Source organism: Amblyomma mixtum, chromosome 7 (genome assembly GCF_055824585.1).
Source record: "Amblyomma mixtum isolate Tamu chromosome 7, ASM5582458v1, whole genome shotgun sequence".
Taxonomy (NCBI): domain Eukaryota; kingdom Metazoa; phylum Arthropoda; class Arachnida; order Ixodida; family Ixodidae; genus Amblyomma; species Amblyomma mixtum.
The window spans coordinates 22,570,054-22,597,171 of record NC_143018.1 but is presented as its reverse complement, the minus strand read 5'-3'; the positions used below and the strand labels follow the sequence as shown (position 1 = coordinate 22,597,171).

Here is a 27,118-nt window from a genome sequence, read left to right as displayed (position 1 = left end):
GTACGTACATCGCATCTTTTTTCATAGTCACAACAACGAAGCAATTCTAGAACTAAAAAAGTCTCGCAAGGCAGCCAATTATCAATGAATGGGGGCATGCAAGACGCGAAAGCGAGACACTTACCTGTCTGCTGAAGAGCGTCGGCAGGGCTACTGAGAGGAAACCTTTTGTCGACGGACACGGAAGTAAAAACACGTTTGAAGCCGGCGGTGCGGCTCGCTCCAAACTGTAATGCAGTTTGCACGGAACGCCGGCGCGCTAAAGCTGCGCTCTAAAGCACCTCGCTTGAACCTGTCGTTCGCCACGAGTCAACTTGTCAGTCAAAAGCTAAACTACGCTAAACAAAACATAACAAGCTAAACAAAAGTCCGCGGAGATAATCATACACTCTCATGACTATAGTCATATACTAATTGCATGCACGTTGTCAAGCTGCCCGTCGTGCACATGTGCTGAACTAATCTCAAAGACGCGCTGGTCAACGCAGTCTAAAAGCATGTTACCGCGTGACGCCCTCGCGAAATACCGTGACAACTGCGGAGTGCGTCGGTGATAAGTTTCAAACCGAACAGTATGAGAAATATCGCAGAAAAACTCACTTGCAGAGCGCCGTCGAAACGATGAACAAATCCCACTTTCTACGTTCAGGTGCACGGCTTACACAAACTCCCTAGCCAGCGAACTGTATGAGCAAAGAGAAATAAAAACAATGGTTACGTAAATCTCACCGTAGCTCTCCAAGCGTCGCAGTGCCGTATTTTTTTTTTCTCCGCGGCGAGTTGTTCCCTGGGCAATCCCTAGGACGAGAGAGAGAGAGAGAGCTGTGGGAGAGAGACGCCGGTGCACGCTGAATGGTGGACCGTAAAGTCGTAGAGTTGTTGGGCGGAATGGACGGATTGCTTTTTTGCCCGGAGAGACTGCTAAACATAGCAATATAATTTTTCAGAGTATTTGAACAGTGCCTTAGCAATATATAGGTTCTAAACAGAGGGAATGTAGCGGACTTTACGCAAGGCTTGCACCTTCCCGATGGCCTAGAAACGCGCTGATCGTTGCCCTCGCTTTCGTACAAGGTGAGGAGTTCTTCGCTTGTCTTTTATTGATAATACTTCACAATAATATCATCCGCGCGAATGCATCGATATGAGCCATCTATATGGGCGCGGCATAGCGCGGGGCTTTCTTTTGACATCTGAATGTCACTGCCGACGCGGAGTCTGCCTTGGTCGAAAGCGAAGGAGTTTAATGATGCGGTAAATGGGCTTGGCCAATGACTAGATCGTGTCGATTAACAGGTTCTTCATTCACGCTTGTGGGAATTAGGGTCTCAAGTAGCGCCTACGGTTGAAAGCTTACGTTCTGGTTTAGTTAGTGAGGAAGTAGTGCAGTGCGCATGCTGTTCAAGCGTGCGACGTGGTCATGCATATTGTTGTGTTTTCTTTTTTCAGTTGCGAACTTAATTGAGCAAGTCGTGCCGATCAGTTGTGAAGATGCCTGCCAACGGTCAGAGCAGCATGAGGTCGGGCATGTGGTTTCTAGTCAGCATCCCGAAGGAAGATACTGAGAAAGCAGAGCGCTCATGCGCGGATAGCCGAGCGACGTTGTCGGAAGGTACGCAATCCATGCCATGCGCACCTTTGGAACTTTGATTTTTCTTTTTTTTTTTTTTTTGCAAGTACTACAGCGATCTTCAATGAGCTCACGCATTGTGAAGTACAGATGGTGATTTCTTGCGTTGCTAAGAAAGCAGACAGACACGTACTAAACTTCTCCCTGTGACCTTACTCATGTAGGAAACTAGAAAACTGAGGAAATTTGTACAATTGAACAAACAGAAAAAGACTTTCCTGTACGGCGCGTGTGCGCAGAGGTGAAGCTTTGCTGTGATTTATATTCTGTGATCAACAGATGATGACCGGGAAAACTTCTGTGATAGCAAGGAGCACCTTACGTTGAAGCAGGTATATAAAAGCAGTTTTTGCAGTTGTAAGTATTCTTTGGCAAGCAGCATGCACTTCTTGTTCCTTAGGCATTGGAAGACTGTTTAGAGTCATACGGAATTCGAAATGCCATTTGGAATGCTACTGGAGAAGACAAGTTTTATCAGGTATTGTGCATATCTGAGATTTTTTTCGGCTTTGGCTAATGCCTGTAGTGATTACTGGAGGCTCTCCTAAGTTCACTTATCATTTAGGTATCATTTCCATATGAAAGTGGAAAGCCAACGGATTGCGTCCTTAATGATCTGACTTCTCGTGGAATTGGATCGAAATATGACTCCACTATTGGGTAAGATCACTTCGTGGTGACTTATGCTGCGCATAGTTTTAGTTAAACTATAAACGTTTGCAAGAAGCACTCTTTGTGTGCTGCCATATTGCTCATTGGACTGTCATTGGACTGTTTGTTATGTGCACTTGATGGCGCTTATGGAGGTAAAATGTAATGCAAGTGCCCCGGACATCATTGTAATAATTTTCAAATTGCGTGTTTTGGCTGCTCTCTCTAAGCAATGCGAAGGTCCATAACATCTCTGCAATCATAACCAAGGTGCTTAACAACAAATTAATGATAATTGCCATTTGTAAATCCTAACAACCGGTTAGTGTGATAATTAGTGTTGTTACCTTTCTTTCATTTACTGTACGATGACTTAGACATAGTAAAAACAAAAAAGCTACTACTGGGGCTAGTTGGAAATACATACTTGAAGGAATTGGTGAGCGCTAAAAAACATGGAAAAGGGACGAACACACAGGACGAAGCGCTTTCTAACAACTGTTTTAATCTCAAAAGGAACATGAATATATACACACATTTGAAGTCAAATCATGCACAAAAGAGGGAGGAACGCACGCGCTGACAAGAATGAAGGACAAAAAGGAAAACAGGTAAAAACTATGCGCACTTACAACAGCCGAAGAGTTCCCCCTAACATCACCAAAGGGGAGCTGACGCATTGCTTATCTGGAGCAACGTGCATTGCGAAAGCTTAGTCCTGTGTGTTCGTCCCTTTTCCATGTTTTTTAGCGCTCACCAATTCCTTCAAGACATAGTAACTCACACATCTCCGTTCATTTTCCCCATAGGGTGTTTCCGTGTCCGATATTCTACAGAGCTGTGGAAGCGGAGAGTGACGATGAGGAACAGAAGTCAGTGGCAGATTTTTATCCTGAATCTGGGTAAGTCTGTAAGAATTGCTAGTGTGTACGTAAAAACTTCTTGCTGTTTCAGCCATTCCCCATTAGGCAGGGTGTAGAAGCGAACTGAACGTAATTTTTTTTGTGGATGCCAAATATTGCGAATGCACCTGACTATAATACTTGGTTGAGGATTGACATTACTTGTGACAGGGAATTAGCTTATGCTTTATTCATGGTAAACAAAAATTCAGCTTTGGTTTGTTAATATCAATGAGACACCTAAAGCAGACGCTCTAGCCTCTTGCAGTGTGAAAACTTTTTTTCAGGTAAGATTAGCATCTAGATTTCTCCTATGCACCGTAGGAGCATAAGGTAAAAATTGGTGCTTGTTCCTTGCATACTTATTGCTTGTTCCTAAACCTTAGGAGATTCAGCATAAAAACATTCTTGAAAGAAGTCTTCTGTAAACAAGAATCCTTTCCATCACTCCTTGGCTAATTGTTATTGGCAACAGAAATAGTACTGCAAATAGGGTTCGAGCATCATATTTTGTGATGATATGATGATAGGCAGTGCTTCATATATAGTCGAGCCCGGATATATTGAACCCGGATATTTCCGATTATGGGCTATATCAAGCACATATAATATCCTCTTGAAAATCTTGTGTAAAAGTGTAGGAATGTCACGCACTGTATTGAACGTAAAGGTGCACTGAAGAGGATTCTGAACTTGTCTTTTTGCCGCGGGAACTCGACCTACACATTCCTAGCATTCTTAGAAACTGCAACTTATTGCCCTGTATGGCCGATTTCCCTAATTAAATGGAATTAACGTCTGGCTCCCGCCCTTTTTTTTTAATTCTGCCTCGTACGATGGGCGGAGTCGACCAAAGCGTGAAGTTCCTTTCAGCCAGCTCCGTGGAGGCTTTGCTTTCGCTTTATTTTGTTTTTTAGGTTTCCATGAATAAATAGTTTCAGTCGCAGATAATATAGCCGCAAAATAAGCCTGCAGAAATAAAAATACGTGCGGACTATTTGCTACTACGGACTACTACGTATTACTCCGCCGATGGCAGAGAGGCAAGCCGCCACGGGACTGGGTGAAAGGCACTCCACGCGTTGGTCGACTCCGCCCACCGTACGAGGGAGAATTAAAAAAGAAGGGCGGGAGCCGGCCGTTAATTCGATTTAATTTGGGAAATCGGCCATACAGGGCAATAAGTCGCAGTTTCTAAGAAAGCTCGGAACGTGTAGATCGAGTTCCCGCGGCAAAAAGACAAGTTCAGATTCCTCTTCAGTGCACCTTTAAATTTCACTGGTAATTTGTTATATCGACCTGTGCGCTGCTCCCCTACAAGTGGCGCTTCTCATATGATGAGGTGAGAGTGGGTAGTGCTTTAGGGTGGCCTTGTATCTCATACTCATTTTTCATGCCACATCGTTGTCATACGGTGAAGCCGACATAAAAAGCCTAATGGCGGCCCATGCCTGGTATGATTCGCTCAGTTCGCTGCCAAGAGAGTTACGGAAACCAACTGTACCTTAATTTTAATGAGCGTTTACTCTGTTTATGGTGTACTGGTAACAGGATTAGACATCTTATGGTAGTCTGTGGCTAGTTCCAAACAAACATCCCTTACGGTTTTGATGCGAAGCAAGTTAAGCCGCTGGCGGTGTAACTTGCCAGCACGGCGGTGGGCAGCATGTCACTGCAAGAGGTGTGTCACTGGCATGGGAGCAGTGTATTCTTGCTTCCAGGTTACATATAAGCTTACCTGCTGATAAGCTTGCCTGCAAATTTTTTATATATCGAATAATGGATTCATCGGACTATTTTGCTATCCTTTTCGAGTTCGATATATCCGGGTTTGACTTTGTGCTATTCCACAGCTTTGATACTTGTTGTTGTTGTTTTTTTTTTTTTTAGCGATGAAGCAAAGAAGGAGAAAGAAAAAGAGAGCGGATTTCGGTCTATGCAAAAGAAGTTTTTGAAGTCTGTGAAGGCACGCCTTACAGTTGCTCAGGTTTGTAACTCAGTGGTCCGGTCGCTGATTGTAGTCAGTGTGCAGCTACTGTTATTAGGAAAGAGTGGGAAAAAAATAAAGCAAGCTTTATCTATATTTAGCAAAGACTGTTTCTTGACCTGTGTTGCTAGGAATCACCGGTTGTTGGTTGGCATGCACTTTTGAAGGGTAGGTCTTAGCAATGAGTGTCCTGACAATTCGTAAAGAAGGCAGACAAAAGGCAGCTATGTTCGGTACCTCTCAAGAAAACCAGAGTCGACTTCAGAGAGCGGATCACATTTGAGACCTTTTTTAAAATTTCTGCTCAGCTGAGAAAATTTGTTATATTTTGGGACCCTCTGCCACTCTCGTGATGTAATATCATTGCTTTCACTTATCTTTTTCAGGTTGTTGCAGGTGTGAAAGCTCAAGGAGAGCTGACGTTTGATTTTGTTACATTTATAATTCTTGCTGGGTGAGTATGTATCTTGGGCACACCATTCATCATACCATCTTATTTGTGCATGCTGTTCTCGTTTCTTGATTTTTTAAATGCACAAAGGCACTTCATGTGAGGTATTGCACAATGCTACTGTGCTGCATAGGAGCCAGAACATATAATTAAATGAACTTAAATAAATAAATATGTTAAGCATCTTGCACTTTCTTTAGAAGGTATCAAAATAATCATGCAGCTTATTTCTAAATTTGATAGCGTAAAGAAAAATTTGGCATATAGGGTTTATAGTTTAAAATTTTTTTTATCTTACTGAGGAGAGTACGTATGGAGAGTACGGAAGGGGCTAACCTATTGTGTAGCTTTTTTTTTTTTTTTTGAGGAGAGTTGGAGGTGGCGACAACAAATTGAACAGATTGAAAGCTGTTAATAATAGATGCACATGTGTAAAATGCTGGCTTGAGGCATGAAGCACTAGAGGCTTACCATATGGTATGTCCTGCGATGAAAAGTTCTTGAAGAAATACGTGTGCTGTACCATGTTCTTTTTTTTTTTCCAGCATGATCGCTGCTCTTGGGCTAATGGACAATAATGTGGTATCAATAATTGCAGCAATGCTGGTGTCGCCTCTGATGGTAAGCCTACAACAGTAGAACTGGTTTAATTGATCGAAGCTGTGCCATGTGCTATAAATTGCATGCTTGTTTTCTTTGTCTTCTTTTCCCCTACTCTCTTAGCCTTAGGCAGTCTTTTTAGTCCAAAGCAAGTATCTTTGTTAATCTTTGATACTCATATTCATGCTTTGGGTTTCAAAACACTAGCATTATAGTTGCAACAGTGTGGGTACCATCAGAAACTTTTCTGCTTCATGGAGCAAGTGTATTGGCATACATTTCTCTGAACCTACTTATAAGCTATGGTAGTGCCAAGATAGAATCGCCAATAAAATTATTTTCTTCCGTTCTGACTGTTGTGGGTTTTAGATGTAAATTTCTTAGAATTTTTTATGGCACTGTCTGTCTTTCTCATGCACTGTGTATCATCATCTCCAAAGGGGCCCATAATGGCAATAACGTTTGGCATCATAGTTCGTGACACAGCCCTTGCCAAGCTGGGCTTGAAAACGGAATTGATTGGTCTCTTCATCTGCCTGCTGTTTGGTGAGTTTGCTGGGGAAAGTATCCATGATCGTTTGATTGTCCGAAACATAGTCTGCAGTGCAGCTTGACAAGTGTGTGGTCACACATATGGGAATCAATTACACTTAAAGCACTGTGATAGTTATGCTAGAACCATTTGCTTTTTGAAGCAAAACTTGATTCTTTACATAGGTTTACAGCCTGAGAAAATTGGGTTGAGCCTGATCCTGTCCTGAAAAGCCACTTGTATAGCAATGTACCTGTCAACTGGCACTTTTCGTGTCTGCAAATTATTGAAGGCGTGAGAAGAAAAATGGCTGACCTGAACTTCTTGAACTCATTTAAAAAAAGTCTTTGCAGAAATTTTTTTTATGGATATAAATCTAATTTACCCCTTGGGCTTTAAAATATGGCTTCAGAGGTAGATTAGTTGAAAGAGCACCTGCTTCTTTAATATCACAAAAATAAAGTGTTTTGTGTCCCAGCATAGGCAGGTGTGCCATATTCCGATTTTTTTTTTTTTTGAGAAAATAACAAAAGGAAAGAACTCTAAATCATGGGGTGTTTTCATGGAAAACCAGACTAGTCCTTAATTACTGATCCTTAAGACGGTGTGTTGTGTGATTTTTACTCCTCGGATTATATATATACACACTTACAGTGCATATGCCTTGTACTCAGAAGCAACAAAGGGCACATGATTTTTTTATGGTGCATAATTGTTACACACTTGCAATGTGGAGTTGTTGAAAAACCTTGCCTTGCGTGCAGGCTTTTTCTTTGGCCTTCTGAATGCCTTCTGGGGCGACATACCGCCTTACGAAGGTACCAGCTGGAGTCCGTCACGCTGGCCCAATCCGGAAATGAGCTCCAGGTAGGGTGGATGTCTGTGCATTTCATGACAGTTGGTGTGAAAGCGCGTGGTTTGCGCACGAGCTTGGAATTCTTGTAATGAGTGGCTTGTCAGGGGATGTGTAATGTGGCACTGACCGATGGTGCTTATAGATTACCCAGGGAAAGTACTTGCAGGATGGCAATGAGAGCATTTGATAACTGAAACAAGTTGGATGTTGACTCAAGGGTGTCCTGAGAGTAAAATTGATATCTAAAATCATTGAGCAACTAGTTTCTCTCTCTGATTGATGCCACCATTAACCGAAAAGAAAAACTTTCCCTTGTGCCTCCCATGGTTTCAGTGTCTGTTGGCTTCTACCGTGTGAGGGTGCTGACTTTGACACTCTCCTTACCGTTTCCCTCTTTCTCCTCCAGGGGTCACTGGAGAAGCCTGTGGGTGGGCTCTCTGGTGGCCCTGCCCTCTGGTGGTGGGGTGGCCATGGCCATCCTGGGTGGAAACTCTGCCTGCCTGGTGGGCGTGGCCATTTCGGCCTCTCTGCTGCCACCCATCATCAACAGTGTCAGTATTGATTTCCTATTGTGTTGCTATTGCTATCATTTCTTCTGACATGCTACTCAGCCTTGGCTTAGAAGCTGTGTAGTTTTTGCCAAGTGTTGGCTTTGGCTTGTTTGAGGTTAAATGGGCCATACGCAGACCAGGAACCTGTTACGCATGGCACTGTTTGGTCAAGCACCCCTTACAGCTTTAAGCATTAAATTGTCATCAGTATCGTCATGGTAAAGAGGAGCCTTAGAAGGACTTGTTGAGTTGGTTGGTACTTTCTCATGAAGAGCTACCTTCTCAGGTGACAGGCAGGTGGCTCTCGTCCTGTGTTTTGTGTTTTGAGTGCGTGTTCCAATGTTCCCTTTGGTACCAGAATCCTCTCCCTTAGACTTTACAGGAAAGGAGTAACACAAGCGGAGAAGTAGATAATGTTACAAAAATTGTTAAACAAAGTACATAATGCATGGTGGCACCTAGTCGCAAGCAGTGCAAAGCATGCTTTCATTCTAAACACCACGCTATGAGAGCACAGGAGCAGATTAGACTGCTGAGCACACTTTTAAGATGCGTTTAAACATAACTGGTAAGAATTAGTGGGTCAAAAGATGCAGCATTATATATGACGTGCTCTATGCCGAAGAGGTTTTTTTTTAGAAGTGCCATTTTTTAAAATATGCTTCTAACAAAGTGCCTGCCTTGTCAGTAGAATTACTGGGCAAGCCGGTCTTGGGGCAATCACTTGTGGAATTCAGGAATTCTGTATAATATGGATGTAGTCTGTGTTTGGTGGATCGCCCCCTTTTTTTTTAAATTTTCCTTGCTCATTTGCATGTTTTCCTATGTGTTGATTTGTAAATCAGCAAACTCAAAGGCACTGGCCTGCTTCCTCACAGGGCATTCTTTGGTCACTGTCCCTGGTGAAAGTATTCAAGTCACTGTCTCAAGATCCAATTCAGGTAAACTGTTTCATTTCAGTCTCAACAATTGCTTTTGTTTGCTGTGTGGGACTACAGTTCAGGAACTGTGTTTTCATCTGCAATGCAGAGATTGGCCGCATGTGTTTGGTTGAGGTAGTTGATGGTATGCACTCAAAAATGTCGCTGGTGTAAACTTCAGGACTGTTCTGTAGCAAGGCGTGTCCTTGTAGTAAGCCCAGAAGGTATATTCTCCATAGATATATGCAATCCACTCTACGTACAGTAAAACCCTGCTGTTAACATTCACAACTGCTGCGTTTTCCTGGCTGCTTCATTTTTATAAGCCAGGCCCGACCTAGCTCCAATAGGTACCCATGCGTTACAAACTCAGCTGTTACATTGCAGTTGTGGCTCCCGCACTTTACGTCGCGAATGTCTCCTCGCGCGATAGTACTTTACTCCGTGCCCGCATTTTTGGCAGCCTATTTTCAGGTGTAACGTTGAGAGATTAGAAGCGGCCGGAGTGGGTGAGGGAACAAACGCGGGTTAATGACATCCTGGTCGAAATCAAGAGGAAGAAATGGGCTTGGGCAGGGCATGAAATGCGAAGGCAAGATAACCGCTGGTCCTTAAGGGTAACGGAGTGGATTCCAAGAGAAGGCAGATGTATTCAGCAGGGGACGACAGGAAGTTAGCTGGCGGATGAGATTAAGAAGTTTGCGGGAATACGGTGGCCGCAACTGGCAAAGGACAGAGGCCTTTGCCCTGCAGTAGGAGTAGTCAGGCTGATGCTGATGATTTTCAGCGCGCAGGTACGGCTAAGGCACAGTGGTGAAAGCGGGCATCCACACTCCATCTGCGCTTGACCACCATCATGGTCTGCGGCTTCCATCAAATGTGTTTTGGAGCGCTGTGCCCACGCTAACACCCCGTGGTTTGTTGCGGCTGTTACAGTTCCGTCACCGCTGCGGTGCAAGCGCAAACAACAGAAAGGCACAAAAACGAAACTATGCCGCTGCAGACGGCGTGTGGGTAGCGTTGTATGAGATGCGGTTGCGCAGGTTGGCTCATGGGCTTTCGTTTTTGTCACCCGCCTTCTTTTTTGCCACTTGTGGCTTAAAAGATGCGATTTATAGAATCCGATAGATGAGGGTTGAGTAGGATTAGAGCTGCCACCGCAAAAACTGCGCAGAAGCGTATGCATACCGCGACTTCGCCAGCTCTACACATGTGTTCCCTCCCCCTCTCCCGCCCCTGCCTTCATTTTATTGACAGGTGCTGAGGCAGACAGAGAGCCTTCACAGAGTGTTTCAAACGTTCCCTGTATACAAAGTGATCGCGAGGAACACTAAGCCTTGCAGATTCCTGAGATGCATACAGTGCTCACTGGAGATTAAAAAAAGGGCAGCAGACAGCGGTGTACAATTTTTTTATGCGCTGTGTTCGACTGCTATGTTTCCCTGCTGGTACTTTTATTTTTTTTCACGACTGTGTGAAAAGTGGAGATTCCCAAGCATGACAGCAAGCACCATTTTAAGTAATTATTCAGCCAAAGAAGAACGAAGGAATAACTGTGCTTCTACAGTTAAGAGCTGTTTGTTAATGACTTTTAACTGTTGTACGGGAAGCTCGCAGTGTTTAACAGAAATATTTTCTCAGCCATTGTACGCTGTATAAAAATTGGTTTGTGAGAACGAAAGCTGCCGTAATTGTCTCACTTCTCAGTGGACATCTCAACTGTGCAATGGGGCTAAAGACGAAGGAGGAAGTGAAAGAAGGGAGAGAGAAAGAGGTGCTGTAATGGAAGGTTCTGGTATAACTTCGACCACTTGGGATTCTTTAATGTGCCCTGACATCACACGATACACAGGCACCTTTCCTGTTTCGCCTCTGCTGAAATGCGGCCTTTGCAAGTGTGTCACCCTGTGTGAAGGCCTTGTTTTCCCTTCTCAGGTCAATGCCACAGGGGGTACCATGATGGTGCCTCCAGCTTTCATTGCGCCGCGCAACTACATCCCTTACTACTTCGACGAGTACAACATGCACAAGGAGTGTGCCGTGCTGGGAGTCATCTCCTTCTGCCTGACCGTGGTCAACATCCTCTGCATCATTCTGTCGGGCATCCTTGTTCTCAAGGTGCGCTGCTTGCAGTCTCACGACGGTGTGACCATAGTAGTCCTACATGAGTAGCAAAAACCACATTCTTTAAAGGGACACTGAGGAGAGCACTATTAATATTTTTTTTATAGTAAAATCCGATAGTTCGGCATGTCATGGCTTTGTTGCCACTTGGCCAGCAGCGAAAGATGCATTTATTTCTAAGAAATTTGGATTCGAAGTTGAAAAAGTTTTTCCCGCCGCTCTGATTCAAACTTGGGATTCTCCTATGACGACACAGGACTAAGTGACGTGAAACATGACGTGCGCATGACGTACCACAGACTCCGTGATTTCAAGCGGCCAGCAGTGCGGCCTAGCAGCAGCCGAAAAGAAAGCTACCACCGGCCGCACATTGAAGGCATCTATCGGCTATTGCGGTCATCGCTACAGTCGCTTCGATTACGTTTGCACTGGCGTTTTGCCAGCGTTACGATGGATCTCGTTCTCGAAGTCGTCAACGAAGTTCTCGCAAATACATAGACACTTTTAGCATACCGTGTACCTTGTTACTGCTAGCGGAATACCGGAAGCCCGCCTACCGCCGGAAAACAGGCGCTGATTGGTCCCGATGCTTCAGGAGCATGCGTAGCTGCCGGGCACGTGGCGCCATCTGGCGACGTCAAGGAGATTTGCGCATGCATTGGCTGCGCCTCAGGGATTTGTGGCTTCTCGAGTCCTAGAGTTGCTAGAACCATTGGTTCTAGCAACACTGCTTTGTCCTATGACGTCATCATGCTTGTACTTGCGAGTTTGGCCTGTGGCGGCGATACCTGTATTTTGGTTCTTGCTCTTTTCTACGTTACAAGAGCTTTATTGTCAGTATGAATGGCGTTTTTGTAATCAGCAGCTGGTATTCTGTCGATACAAGCCAACTTCAATTTCTCCTCAGTGTCCCTTTAAGAAGACAATTCAATTGCATTTAGGCCTACTTCCAAAATTTTGGGGTTCTTAGGAATTTCTTGAAGTGGGCCAACTTCCAAATTTTGGGGGTCGTCAGATTTTCAAATTTGGTGATGCCCTATGATTGATCCACTAGTGTTCACTGCTTTGTTGATGACGTCACAACCGTCTCAATGCATTCATAGATCGCGGAGAGACCTTATACCACTCTACTGGCACAATAGTGCAACGGTTAAGTATTGCGCAATTGCCCGGGCTGGTCGCTGTTTCAAACACAGCCACCAGTGGGGCTTGTGAGAGGCAGCTCTTCTCGAGCTTCCATAATGCTCATGTGCAGCACCATAGTGGGCAGGTGATAATTACTTTGTGCCACGTGGACATTTAAGGTGCAAAAAATTTGAAAGGTGAAATCTTTGTCAAGTAAACATAAGCCGAAAAATAAAGCAACTAGGTGGTGCTCACAGTGGGTGGGCACAGTTGAAGGTGCTTTAACTTGCCCGTGTGGTTTACATCTAGTTCCTGTTTACGCATGTTATCATGCAGTCTAGCTGATGTTGGTCATAGCCTCTTCAGGCAAGGTAGAATGAAACAAGTATATTTTGTCTCATTCATTGTTTCATTTGTCTCAACATTGTGACGTGTTGTGTCATTCAGTATTATAAGGCATTTCCTGAATACAGTGAAAGTATGTGGACACTTTCTTCTGCAAAGTGAAGCATGAAAGTGGAAGTGTATAAACGGTTAGCTTGGGGTGTACAAGGTCTGTATACCTTCAGTAGAACAAGATAGTTAGTTTGCGTAACTTAATTTTCTGTATCGTGGAGTTTGCCTAAGTTAAACCATAGTTAGTTTGCGTAACTTAACTTTCTGTATCGTGGAGTTTGCCTAAGTTAAACCAAGCATATGATAGACATTTCATTTGTTTAACTGAAAGCAGGGTCAGTGCCTGTGCTGTGCAAATTTGTTCCTGACACATGTAAATTCCTGGCCGTGTAAATTGGAAAATTTTGTGCTGACCAAATACTAACTTCAGAAGAAGGACTTGTCATGATGATCATCAAATGCCAACTGCACACTTTATTGAACGTGCCATAAGTTGATGCACTTGATAATACCTCGCACAGTTTTGTGAATAAAGAATGCTGCCTTGCGTGTGCTTCTTGATATTCTATTTCGGAATGAACCTCTGTGGTGGAGTTGCTTTGCGAGTCATTACTCTTCTGTTACATTAATAATAACTCTATCACATACCTGTATATGAGTATTTTATTTTTGTTATTTGTATTTCGTGTTGAATTTTGTTCGCCAATGCTATAATAAGCTTCCTCTTTGTTTAAATTCTTTTCATTTAATATGGAACATCTTGACTTTCACTTGAACCACATGTCCCTAGTTTATTGACTTTTGCAGTATTTATTTTGTGTTTCATTTCTGCATTAAGACTTTTCAAGCTGTGATGGATCCACCTAGATTGAGTTATTCATGTAAAGCGGGATTGTTTGCGTGAAAGTCTTGTAGTGTAATGTAATGCATTACTTGCCGTCTTTCGCAGATCAAGGAGATTGCCCCTGCCAAGAGTCTACAGGGTACAAAGAGATTTTGGAAGTACGACATCAAGGTAAGAAAACTATAGCCAAACGGGCGAGTTGGTGGTACATATTGAATGCCAACAGCGCAAACGACGCAGTTAAAAGGTTAAAGGAAGCTGGTTACCCGGATGGTGTTATGTTATTGGGCTGTAACAAGGTAGCCAGAAAGCTTAAGAATCCATATTTGGTGCCTAGTCAGGGAAAAGAGAAGGAAAGAAAAAAGTTTGCCATTCTCCCTTATGTACATCGCCTGTCACATAATCTTAAAAATGTGGCAAAACGGTATGGCGTAGGGGTGGTTTTTTCCGCACCCAAGAAACTTAAAAGGGTTTGTGCTGTTTTGGAAAAAAAGGCTGAGCAACGAAAAGAATCTGAAACAACTTGTGGGGTTAAGCACGAAGCAATGTATGTGCCATGCGCAGAAGAGGTAGTTTACAAAATCCCAATGTCATGCGGACAAGTATATATCGGGCAGACGGGGCGTTGCATCAATACACGTTTGAAAGAGCATGCAAATAATCTGGAAGCTAACAAATCTAATAATCTAGTTGACCATGTTCGAGACTGCCAATCTTGTTTTCCTTCATTGCCTTACCGTGATATCCTCTACAAACACCCGTCCCGATTAACACGTGAGATTATAGAAGCATATCACATGAGGAAAAAAACAAGGTTATGCGTCAGTAAGCCATCTATTTCATTATATGACAGTGAGGTTGCATACCTTGATGCCACGTAGAAACATGGGTTGTGTTTACTAGCTGATAAGTTGGCCACTTTTTCTATAAAATGTACTACTTTCCTTGAATAAAATTTCAGTTGTGAGTCAGTGCTTGTCCTGTGTTTTCGTCTACTTTGTCTGCGTCGTTTGCGCTGTTGGCATTCAGTAAGAAAACTGCTCCTTGCTGAAAAGAACAGTGACTTAGTCTTCCAGGTGTGTTCCTGATGGAAAAGCTAAGATGTATTTGCAATTAGTTTACCATAGCAGCCAAAGACTAAGAAAAATTGTTTTTTTTGGACTGAAGCAAAGTGCATTATTATTAAAGGTGCACTGAAGAGGAATCTCTACTCGTATTTTTACCGCTGGAACTCGGATCTACACGTTCCGAACGTTCTTGAAAACTTTGAACTATTGCCCTGTGCGGCCGATTTTCCTAATTTAAATCGGATTAACGTCGGGCTCCTGCCTTTTTTTTTTAATTCCCCGCTAACGGTGGGAGGAGTCGACCAACCTTTCACCCAGTCCCGTGGCGGCTTGCCGCTCTGCCATCGGCGGAGTGATGCGTAGTAATTGAGGAAAGCAAAGACTCCACGCGTATCTTTATTTCCGTGGGCCTAATTTGCAGCTATGTAGTCTCTGACTAGACCTATTTATTCACGGAAACCTAAAATAAACAAAATAAAAGCGAAAGCAAAGTCGCCACGCAACTGCCTGAAAGGCACTCCATGCGTTGGTCGACTCCTCCCACCGTATGTGGGCAATTAAAAAAAAAAAAGGCGGCAGCCGGCAGACGTTAATCCGATTTAGTTAGGAAAATCGGCTGCACAGGGCAATAAATCGAAGTTTCTAAGAATGCTGGGAACGTGTAGATCGAGTTCCCGCGGCAAAAAGACGAGTTCAGATTCTTCTTCAGTGCACCTTCAAGAATTTTTAAATTTGTGCTCTTCAGGTCTTAGTAAACTCTTAGATAATGCTTGGTGTCCATGCCTCGTGCAAATTGCAATGGCTTTCACCAGTCTGTAGTATCCGCAGTTTATAATGCAAAAAGCATGCATATAAACAAATCGCAATTCGCCAAGGTCTCCATTCTTCAGCAGTTTGATGTTGTTTATAACATTTAGATGCATGTTGTTTTACCAGTACTGCAACATGGGATGCAAATTCTTTTATTCACTGAATCATCATATCCCCAACAGGTTGCAAGAGACTACAACAAGACCGTGGGCGGTGCAGCGGCAAGCAACATGGGCAAAAAGCTTCTGGAGGAGTGGACGGTGAGTTGTGCTGTTGTGGCACATCTCTGCTTTCATGGGCCTTTCTGCACAAGATCACTAGAGGCCAGCCTAACTTGTATTTCATGCGTTCATATTTCTCACATCAGGCCACCATACTCGTGCTTGAATACATTTGGTGCTGTAATGTATTGCATACAAAGGAACCATGAAATAGACAGCTAGGAGCTAGGACTATGCTAGCTTGGCCAAATTACAACAATCGCTTTTTATTTATTTGTTTTGGTGATCATGTTCAACATTTTTTTACTGTAAGCTTGCCTGGCCTCCTATCACCTCCTGTTCCTAGCTCAGCGCTAGGACAAGTGAGCTGGCAAGGCTTAAAATTATAACGCTTAGTTTGCTTAATCTTTGTCTGTGCAGAAATCAAGCTCGACAGCATAGCATTTCATTTTGTTCTTGTGGCCTTCTTTCTTAAATGGAGAGTGCGCAGAGAATGATAACCGCATGGCTGAGCGCTTCCCATGTTGTGTGCTTCACAGAAACTGGATGAGGCAAAAAAGGCAGATCCTGACCTGGCTGACAACACTCTCCAGGACCTGCAGAACATCATCGAGGTTTGTGCGCGACACTTGTGTTGCTTGTTTCCTCCTTCTAATTTTTCTTTTTTTTTTAATGTCCAGAACGCTTGACTTATACATACTCATTTGACATTAGTCAGTTTATCTCTTCCCGTATTTTGATCATGTTCCAAAGTAGTAACAAGTGCTTGTGCTTTTCTAGAAAGGCTTATTGTTTTGAATTTAAAATGACCGGCATCAAATAATTCGAATCAGCAGTTGATATTTCGGATGGAAAGGAAAGCACCAGGAGGTTTTTTATATATGTGTTATTCAAGGTGTGGTAAATGCTGTGTTGTGTTGTGTTGAGTTTAATGGCACATAGGCAGCTAAGGCCATCATGCTCCTTGGTAGATGTGGTAAATGGTAAACAGGTAAATGGTGTGTGGAATGGTAAATGTGCTGAAAAGTAAACTTTCTGTTCAAATTGTGGGGCTGGCACTTATAGGCATTGTTTGCCTGAGGACTGCTGGAAGGCATTGCAAAAGAGGGGAGGGAAAAATACCCTGTATGCTCTTCTGTAATTAAAACTGTGCACAGTTTCTGAAGCTAATGTGTGGTGTCAGCTAATCAGTGGCTAAATAAGTATTATACCCTGGGTCACTTGAACAGTTGGTTTGGTTGGGTTTATAGGAATTTAACGTCTCAAAATGACTCAGGCTATGAGGGATGCCGTAGTGAAGGGCTCCGGAAATTTCCACCACCTGGGGTTCTTTAGCGTGCACTGACATCGCACAGTATACACGGGCCCCTATAATTTCGCCTCCATCGAAATTCGACCGCCGCGGCTGGGATCAAACCCACGCCTTTCGGGACAGCAGCCGAGCGCTATGACCACTGAGCCACCGCGGCAGTCACTTGAACAATTGATCTAGGCAGTTGATCAGTGGCTAAACTGGCCTGCACATGAGAACAGAGCCATGACTGTTGGGTGCTCTGTTGATGGCATGCCAAGCTGGCGGGATTTGTCGGTGCATGGGCGCCACATGTCAACAGGTTTGCAAAATTAGTCCCTGATTAGCTGACGCAAGCTCAGCCTCCAGGGTGCTGCACAGTCTCAGTGAGACAGCAGCACTGCAATGAGAATGTTTAGAATGATTCTTATTGATAAAAAAAAAAAAGAAATTTAACGGTCATCTTTCGGCTTAGTGATATATTGTAACGTCGTTTTGTCCAGTGCTTGTGGGTGAAGAATTTTACGTGCCCCAATTCGCAATAACGGAAGTTGACTGCATAGTTGACATCGAGAGCTCTAAAGGATTGAGGATTTTATGTAAAAGTGGTCTCGTGTATTCTATGAGTAACCAACCGCACACTGTGTCTGCAGCTTTTCGATTTTCTGCTTGCACTATGTTTAGAAGCCCATCTACTGTCCTCTTCCTGTAAGTCTCTCTGTGAACAAGTGAGCACATTCTCATACTTACAACAAATCTGTTTAGTGCTGGAACTCATCCTGTAAACAGAAAAGCAATGCTGCTCTTTCAGATAGAGTCACTGACATTTGGCCTTGTAGAGAAGTGAACACAGTAGCGTATGTCTTTGTTGCCATCATCAGTATGGGTACGAATTAAGCCAAAAGTAATCAAGGGTTAGCCAGGGTCTCGATTAACGAAAACATCGCTTCTGGCAGTCTTAATGCGATAGGTAGCATAAGAGGGTTCTTGCACTGCTGCAAACAGGCAGACCCCTGTTTGTTCGCATTGCACGTGACATTCGTGGTAATACAGAACGTTCTGTGTTCGCCGCTAAGGACAACGGTAACTCTGGTGAACACTGTTAAGGTTCATGCAACACTAATACCTCCAAAAGTAGGAGATTGGACAGCTGTTGCCATAGCTGATTTGGTCGAGCACCGCGTTTATCATATGGAGGCCATTGGTTCAGATCTCATGGTGTAGGTAGTATAGTTGTTTTTTCTTCTATTTTGTAATTGGTTATCTTTCATGTAACATTGATGACACTACTTAACATCGCAAATTAAAGAGAAACCATTATCCTATGAATTCCTCGGTTTGAATGACTGCTGGCTTCTTTCATGCGTATGTCATAACGAGCCCCTCATTTCTCTATCCTTGTTTGCTTGACATCATTGGTATGTAATACCCCTGCCACATGGAAAATTTAATGTCATTCTCATCGAATGACATTTGTTTGACTTAATGTCATTTTTTCTGCGCGCTGCTACACGGCAAAAACTAATGTCATTTGCAAATGATGGCGATTGCGATGGAAAGAGAGTACAGCATACAAAAATTTCTATGTATGCTTCAATGCGTTGCCAAAAGTATTGCTTTGCTAATGGAAACTGATTTGAAAATACTAATCCTCATTTCAATAACGTGTTGATCACTGCTATCCACCACGAGTCCAAGCCAAGCCAAAGCTCAGCCAGAGGTGGCAGGCAAATGGCGGATGTCATTTTGTGAAATGCTGTCTATGGTGAAATTAGACAGTATTAGTTGTGCGTCCGCAAAAGCTTTGCGCATGCTACGGGCGCACCTTGTGCGCACTGCCACCCGTCCTCACAACAGTTTTAGTTGGGAGTACGGTGGTTGGGAGTGACTAACATAGCGCGCGAGAAGCGTACCACACTGTGGCGCCATCTAGATGATAGCAAGTCAAACATTCCTGAACTGTGTCCCGAAGAAACGTTTCTCGCTTTTATTAACGGCAGTAATGAATGCATTCGAAGGCTTTGTTTTTTTTTTAATGTAAATCAATTGGATAAAATGAAAATGTAGATTCTAATGCAAAGTTGGAGAAATACTTCGCCCGGGGTCGTTGCTTTGACGACAGTGTACGCCGTACATAGTTAAGCCTAGCATCAAAAAATTCTTAAATTAACCTCAAAAACGACTAATATTTCACTCCAATATTGTCACGGAGGGATGAGAATGCACAAAATAAAAGCGAATACGACCATTTAGAGCAAGCTATTGCGTCGAAAAATGCAGCGGCGACGCAGTATTCGGTCCGAAGCGGGCGGGCTGGGCGTTGCCATGTTGTGAATGTTAACCACGGAAGCCACGCAAGGGTGGTAGCGAGAGTGAGTTTTATTTTTTTTTTCCAATTCTATTTGGCATTTCTGTGTACATAAATGAACGACCGCACAATGATACGGACACGGAAATATTACAGTGCTCTTGACGCTTTTGAAATCGTGTTTTTCGGTGTATTTTCTCACCAAGTCTCTGGTGTCGAGATAACACATTAGCTCAGAGATCGCTGGCTAATGAGTTCTGTAAACTCATTCGATACCTAATGTTTTCATGGAATGACATTATATTTTCTCGTGTGGCAGCAAAATAATGTCATTTTGAACGAACGCCATTCGATGGGAATGACATTAAATTTGCCGTGTGGCAGGAGTATAACACTTGTGTTCTCATTTATCATGCTACAGGAAGCAGAGGATGATGATGTGTACCAGACAGTCGTACAACAGATGGCCAATCATCCTCCACCATTGGTAAGGCAGCACTTCTGGCTAAACTATCTTGTTAAAGGGGCCCTGTGACTGAAATCAAGCACGTGTTTTTTATTATTTATAAGCAGAGTATGAGAAATTGTGATGCCTGAGCGCCCAAGGAGATCACCATATTGGCGACATTTAATATTTTAATCTGCTCGAGAAGTGTCTGTTTTACGCCGATAGTGTCAAAACGCAGAGGCGGTTTTCAGCAGCAGAAATGAGGTGGAAACCAGATTCGATGCTGATTGGTTTGGTGTCCAGTTTCAACTTTTATACTTAAGAAATGGATCCAAAGTATGATAAGCTTTTCACATGGGGAAAAAAAATTGGAAAGATGCAGTGAAAGCAGTAACGCCACGGGCAACACTTTCCATTTCACTTCAAACTATCACGGAGACGTGTGCTGCTGTTAAAACTGTCGACTGTGAGAAGGCTGCAAAAGAAAAGCCAGTTGACGCATCGTGGCCAAAAATGTGAAGCGGAAAGCAGAACAAATCACTGTAACCAATGGTTGCAGTTCGTGCTTGATTTGCACGGAAGTTGTGGTGATAAGTTTTTCTACAGTAAGGAAGACAAAACCATTAGAGCATCTTTCGCCTGTATGTATAGGAGTTTTCATATCACGGAAACCATAAAAAAAGTAAATTTTCTTGTTGCCTGAAGGCATTGTCTGACATGCAGGGTTGCGGTGTGCAGGTCACACAGGAAAGGGCATAAAACATCCTTTAGTTGTTAGCTGCATTCTTAAACTTTTGTGAGCACCTTTAAAAGGCATTTCTGCTGACATCTTTTTTGTAAGGAACATATTGTGCGGAAAATATCTTATCAGTGCAGTCTTCGATCAATATAAGTAGGGGCTTCAAAGGTAGGTTCCATTTGGGGAATTTTTTTCTTTTTTGGGGAATTCAAGGAGTAAATTGTGGCAGATTAGGGAAATTTACGGAGTTCCAGGGAATCCTGAGAACCAAAATTGTCTTGCTTACAAATTTCTCGAGTTTTCAAGCTACTGCAGAAGAAAAAGGACTTAAAATAGGGATTTTTGAGTCTAATTGAAGGAATTTTCTTTCACAGCAAGTAACGTCACAATGGCAGATGTAAAGTAAATGCAAATAAGATTGTTTGAGCATTTTTTGCTTGGTCGCACGTTGAATTTGGTTTTGATCCACTTTCCCTCCTCCGTGCAGAACATGGTGCGCTACCTGTCGAGGGCACTGTCTATGCCCGATCACAAGGAACACCCCAAGGAGGGTCGCATGAACGTCTGGGAGCTGGAGAGCCTGCTTGGCGGAGAGCCATCATCCTCGCAGAGCAAACCCCGGGTCACCTTCCAGCTCAAACGGAGCAAGTCGGAGACCACGGTATGCTGCTGCTGCTGCCTCCACTGCTGCGCTACCAACACATTTCTTTTGTCTGGGAAGATCTCTCCGTTTCTGCTGAAAGAGGTCAAGGTCTCTTTCAGCAGAGAGAGAGAGGAGCTAAGCTTGCTTCATCATCCATTCACTAAAATGCACAATGTCTAGGTGTCTAGATTTTTAGTGCGTCCTTAAAATATAATAAATGATTTTTAGCGCAACGGGGACTCAACACAAGAAAGACGACAACACGGGCGCTTACTCCAACTGTTTAATCAAGAGACAGCATACGAAATATATAGCCCTCCCAGCGTATGCGCACGCGTACAAGGCACCCAGACACCCCATGCGTCGATCTTATCACAGTAGGCACGACAAAAATTTCTGCTCAGCTTCTTATAGAAAAACCGAACTGTCACTAACACAGCTCAGACCGGCATTTTTGATATGAAAGGCTTCTAGAATTTCACGAGCCATCTGATGTCTACCTCTGCCCAAAATCATCACCTCCCCGTGTTGTCGTCTTTCATGTGTTGTGTCCCCGTTGCATTAAAAATCATTTATTATGTCTGAAAACCAACTAGCGCAGCAGTTAACCCTCTTAAAGTCCTTAAAATGGTCCGAAAGTAGGTAATTGAAAAGAGACGCAGATGCATGCAATGTATGCATAGCCGAATTGGTCGCAGTTGTGTTCTGGGGTTTTTGAAGGAGTGAAAACCATTGATCTATTCCTTCTTTTATTTTTATTTTTTTATTTTTTCACATGAGGCAAAATTATTTTGCTAGTTCCATTGGCATAATCAGCAGTGTGTAACTGGATTTACGTGGTTGCTAATAAAACTTAATTAGTCTGTTCGTAGAAGGTTGTGGCCAAGTACTACACCAGGGTGGCCAAATCCTGTTCTGGCGAGGGAGTGAGTAGTCGGTTCTGGTCACCAAGATCAGGCCGCACGCCAAGCCTGGTTGTGCAATTACATCAACACGACACGCTGATTTTTCTTTCTTTTTTTTTCAAACTCAGTGGAGAATTGCATGGCTCCAGGGTTCGTACCCTGGTCCTCTAGCATGCGAGGCAGATGCTCTACCTCCGCGCCACACGCTGCATCACTTAGGACAGGGTTAATTGGAAAGATATGGGAGTGGTATTTGCCCTGCAGTGGGCATAGTCAGGCTGCTGCTGACCGTGATGATGATGATGATGATGATGATAAAACTTGGTTAATCTAGGTAGACCTCAAAGTCCCCAGCTGAGCATTTATACCTGAGCCTGCACATATACGGCTGTAGTGCCATGAACCTACTGAAATCTCAGTGCCTAGGCACAGTTTAATCGCCACAGACAAATACTTCAGTGGTGCTTTCTTAGGCCATACACGTGACAGTCAGTTGGTGAAAGAGTGCTTCGTTATTCTTGCTTTGTGCAGGAGGCGGATTCTTCACCCACCCACGGCAAGCAGCCTGGCAGGAAGAGGCTGAGTTTCTTCCCGTTGCGTCGCGTGTCAAGGTTTCAAGTGTCCAGAGTGGACGAAGGCTCTGAGCGGCCGGAGCCACTGCTGAGGAGGATGCGGAAACTTTACCGCAGCTCAGAGGCACCTTCATGATCTCAGCCGTTGTCCACACGTTGCAAGTGGCACAAAGTCTAGTATTGCCACATGCACTCTGTCTTGGCATAAGGTGCCTCGGAATCACTGCTGCAGTCGTGAAAGTGTCACAAGCATTCGCATTGTACCGCACCAGAGGGACGTCCTTCTTACAAAGCTCTTCCGCCATTGTGCTGCTTTTACCTTTTTCCATGCGCTTGAGCCTATTTGTTCAACTAACATGCAACGTTTTGTTCTTGGCAGCTTAAATTTGAGTAAAATGTAAGCCTTTCTACCCTTCTTCGTCATCGTCAGTGTGATAACACGTCTTCATCCCCGTAATCGTGACTGTCACAGCGGTGAAGTGGCAGAGATGTTCAGTTGCGAGGCATAATCTCATCAGCTTGATACTGGGCCATGATGCCTCATTTAAATTGAGAAAAAGTGTTAAGGCGGCTGTGTATTGATAGTATTTCAATGCTAGAGAAATCAGGATGGTTGAAATCAACTTAGGGACCTCCGCTATGGTGTCTGTGCTTAACCCTACTGCACTGATCTTTAAGCTATGATTGTTATTCGCTGCAGGGCTGTGCACAGTTTTAACCTGCATCTAGTCATTGTTTGAGAGCACACGGAGCTCGTGCACAATGACAACGTTTGGAAACCTGTGAAAATTTTGTATATCATACCACTGGTCTTCACTGCTGGCTTCTTTGTTACTTCATGACAATTTATGGGAAGGAGACAAGGTCTCTGTGTTCGGATTTACTAATGTTTATGTGTCTGATGAAAAGACGGACATCAGGTACTATTTTACAGCTGTGTCTGAACTATTTTTGTAGCTTTCTTTGTAAAAGGTTGACTTGTGCTGTGGCCAATGTGATCACTAAATGTTGCTGAGCTCAATAGAATATTAGAAGCCTGCAACAGAGTCATGTTTGAAAAAGTGTAGCTATAATATAAAGTATTGTTAGACTAATATTTGTGAAGGTTCCAATGACTGTCCAAGTTTTACATGTTAGTACGGCATTCTAGAAATACTATGATGTTAACAATTTTGTTCAATATTGTCCCACGTACACACAGGCTTGTAACTTTATAAGATGATTTTTTTAAGTTTGTACGGTTTGGCAGGTTGCCTTTGACGGGTGCCATTTACACCAGTTGGGATGTTATTTGTTGTTTTATTTTGGAATATTTTGTACTTATTTTATCATAGCTTTCTCAGCACGTATGCACACTTTTTGTCATGAAGGCTGCTGAATGTCACTAAACCTTGTTTTTTTTAACCACTAGTTTCTTGTACACCTGCAGTGGTGTTAGCAAGCTGATGTGAAACAGCTGTGGTGTTTCATGAAAGCGAAGTCCTGAATAGTCAGCACTTGAATAGGCAGCACTTTTTTTGCACTTGTGTAGTCAGAAGTGTGTCTGTGTAGCATTACTTCAACATGATTTTGTTAAGTTCACTCGCATTTTTTTCTGTGCTTTGTATATGTGTTGTTACGCTAATCGTGATAAAACCATTGACTTTAATGGTTAAATAATTGCGCCACTGCGACAAGGGTCAAAAGGCACCCAAAAATCTTGACAGCCACTCCATGAATGTCTTTGCTACACATTGTCATATGAGCTTATCTACATTTTATGTTTGCTGCCTGTGTCATTAAGAAGCACTGAGATGACAAAAGATAAGAAAAGGATATTAGACAAGCACACGCAGCAATGCCTGCACGAGTCCCCTTCCTTTTTTTCATCCTTTGTCGTTGTAATGTTTTTTTATGATAAGACTTCACCAGTTCACCTGTTCGGGGATGCTTTTGCTGCATACTATCTCAGCTGCATTACATTTGTTAGAACTCTTTTGTGCTTTGGAAGTTGTTGGGACAGCTCTGGGCTGTGTCCTAGGATTGCTTGAAGTGATTACCAGCAGCCATTAAATGCATGGGATTTTTATCTGTTCTTGTAATTAATGACAGCCCTGCACAGTTTCCTGCTAAGACTTGGCTTACAACTGGGCATTAGCACTTAATGCCACCAAACCATTTGGTCGTATTTTCTTAAATTACTGGTTACATGGTATTGTGCATCTCTGTCAATTTTTGATTAGTTAATCTTCTTTGTGTCACTGCTGTATCATTCTTGCTTGGTTTTTCAATAGCTGTCAGCAGTCACAACTTAATATGCAGATATATAGTTAGTACAAATGAAAATTCAAGTTCATGTAGTATTCGTGCTTAATCGTTTCACCTAAGGCACGGACATCAGTGGTGTCTTTGCAGAGCGCAAGACCCTGCTGCAAACACACGCGTGCCACAGAAGACATGTGACGTAGTGGACTCCCTTTAAGACGAGCGTTGCTGGACATCATAATTACGTTCAAATTAACGGAACTTCTCTTTAGTACAAGTGCTCAAAATATCAGATTGTGTTCTGCAGTCAACCTTGTATTTGTTATGGTGTCTTCTGGCCTTTTCTGCCATACTTGCTCTTTTGTTGCTTTGGAGGACACGTTTCCAGAATTTGCTGAAGGCCGCTCACAAGTGACGCGGCACTGAAACAAATTGTTTGTGCACTAAAACCAGGATGTGCTTTGTTACGTGCATTTGCAAAATAATACACAGTTTGCAATTTGTGTAGACAGTCGTGCTCAGCGCGACTTGCAATGCACTGGTGGTGACTTTAATGTGCTTCGCACATTACATCAATTGCATGTGCCATGGTATATACTCTGCTGAAAGCCTTGCCCCTTCAGTTAACTGCTAGGTACATAAATTTTCACCGCCGCAGGGCTTCTGCTGCTTTATGACGGAAACTCGGACTACATTTTGTGTGTTGCAAGTCATACTGAGCGCAACTAAACATGAATGTGTTTGCAAACTCATTCAGTTGTGCTGTTATGGCACTCTGAAGGTTTGCGTTAAACGGTGCGCATATTAGTTGAATGCTGTGAGCCAAATTCGTTTATTTTTTGCGTTCTGTCTTTTGGAAGCTCAACAGTGGTGCCTAAACTGTTCACTTTATCATAGAATTGAGGCTAACACGTCTTAAAGGGAGTCCACTGTTATGCAAGTGCTTTGCTAACGCGTACAGTGCCTGCCGTATAAAGCAATGGTGCTGCTTGAAATTGTGATCCAGACGTCATAGTCATTGCATGGTGGTGTATGTACTTACATGTGTAAATCAGTACAGGCTGACATGGTTTGTATAATGTGAAGTCCTGATGTGATTACCATTCTGATAAACTTGTTTAATTTTTAGAAAGCTGATTGTGAAAATTGAGTACATAATTGCTTGGCACGTGCATGTCCTTCATATATAAAACAAGGTCAATGGCACAAGGAGAAACTTGGGATGTGCAGTATTGCATTCATCACCGTTTTAAGTCCTTTGTGCTGTTTTCCTTGTTTCATGTGATTGGTTTTGTAACATATGGTTGTGACACATACGCAGTTTATGTTTAGCGTTTGTAATAAAATTGTTTTCTTTTGTTTTGACCTACATCTGACCACTTTGTTGTCTTCCTTCAGTGTATTTGTTGTGTAATTTGCTTTGGTTGTACTTTAAAATTAAGCACATGCATTTAGTTATGTGCTCTGTGATGTGCACCAGTGCCTTACACACTCGTCCAAGAGCCACACCCTCACTCCTATTTTCTTGTGAAAAAGGAAAAAAAAAAACCTGGCTTTTCAAAATAATGTTGGGGAGCGTTGTGTTTCTAGAGAGTTGAAATGTGCTGATGTGCTTTGCAAACAGTCAATAGGATGTATTTATTCACGATGAAATTTTGGTGCGACTTTGCTGTTGCTGAAGACGAACCTTACTGAATAAATGTTGACGTGGAGCAGAAGTGGTTTGGTTTGGTTTATGAGGTTTAAAGTCCCAAAGCAACTCGTTATGAGGGATGCCTTACTGGAGGGCCCCAGATAACTTGAACCATCACCTGGGGTTCTCTAACATGTACTGGCACCGCACAGTACACAGGCCTCTAGCATTTCACATCCATAGAAATGCGACTGCCGCGGCCGAGACTGAGCTTGTGTCTTTGGGGTCAGCAGCCAAGCACCATGCACTGAGCCACCATGGCAGCTGGGGCAGAAATGTGTCTACCTTTGTTGTTCACACCTTTGTTTTGCCTCAAAACCCTAATGTCTCAACTCTGGTAGTGCATCAGATACTTGGACCTGCCATGGTGGCTCAGTGGCTTTGGCGTTCAACTGCTGATTCCAAGGTCGGGGAAGTCACGGGATCAAATCCTAGCCGTGGTGGTGGCTTAGATTTCACTTAAAACTACTTACATACTTTGATTGCGACGGGTAAGTTTATTTTTTGTCCTTATTATTTATTTATTTTTTTTCGCTTCATAATAACACACCTACTCATTAGCAGTCGGAAGACAACGCATGTACTATAATTTCACCTTTGTTCGCAAG

General features: G+C 43.2%; 1 protein-coding gene across 4 annotated transcripts; it reads left to right on the top strand.

The window, feature by feature from the left end:
* The first annotated feature begins 758 nt into the window (after positions 1–758).
* LOC149335259 (uncharacterized) lies at positions 759–26,186 on the top strand. 4 transcript variants are annotated; one of them, XM_089551920.1, is made up of 20 exons: positions 759–1,074; positions 1,450–1,612; positions 1,910–1,962; positions 2,031–2,108; positions 2,196–2,290; positions 3,091–3,183; positions 5,074–5,170; positions 5,557–5,624; positions 6,167–6,242; positions 6,662–6,767; positions 7,518–7,620; positions 8,016–8,160; positions 9,039–9,101; positions 11,016–11,198; positions 13,675–13,740; positions 15,629–15,706; positions 16,207–16,281; positions 19,688–19,753; positions 20,941–21,114; positions 22,533–26,186. In XM_089551920.1, the coding sequence occupies exons 2-20, from the start codon at positions 1,492–1,494 to the stop codon at positions 22,707–22,709; spliced, it is 1,917 nt and encodes a 638-aa protein (XP_089408046.1). In that variant the 5' UTR covers positions 759–1,074; positions 1,450–1,491; the 3' UTR covers positions 22,710–26,186. The 4 variants fall into 4 exon arrangements, with proteins under 4 accessions (XP_089408046.1, XP_089408050.1, XP_089408048.1 ...); XM_089551922.1 differs by lacking the exons at positions 759–1,074; positions 2,196–2,290 and having other exon boundaries at positions 1,528–1,612; positions 2,010–2,108; XM_089551921.1 differs by lacking the exons at positions 759–1,074; positions 2,196–2,290 and having other exon boundaries at positions 1,529–1,612.
* The last annotated feature ends 932 nt before the right edge of the window (positions 26,187–27,118 follow it).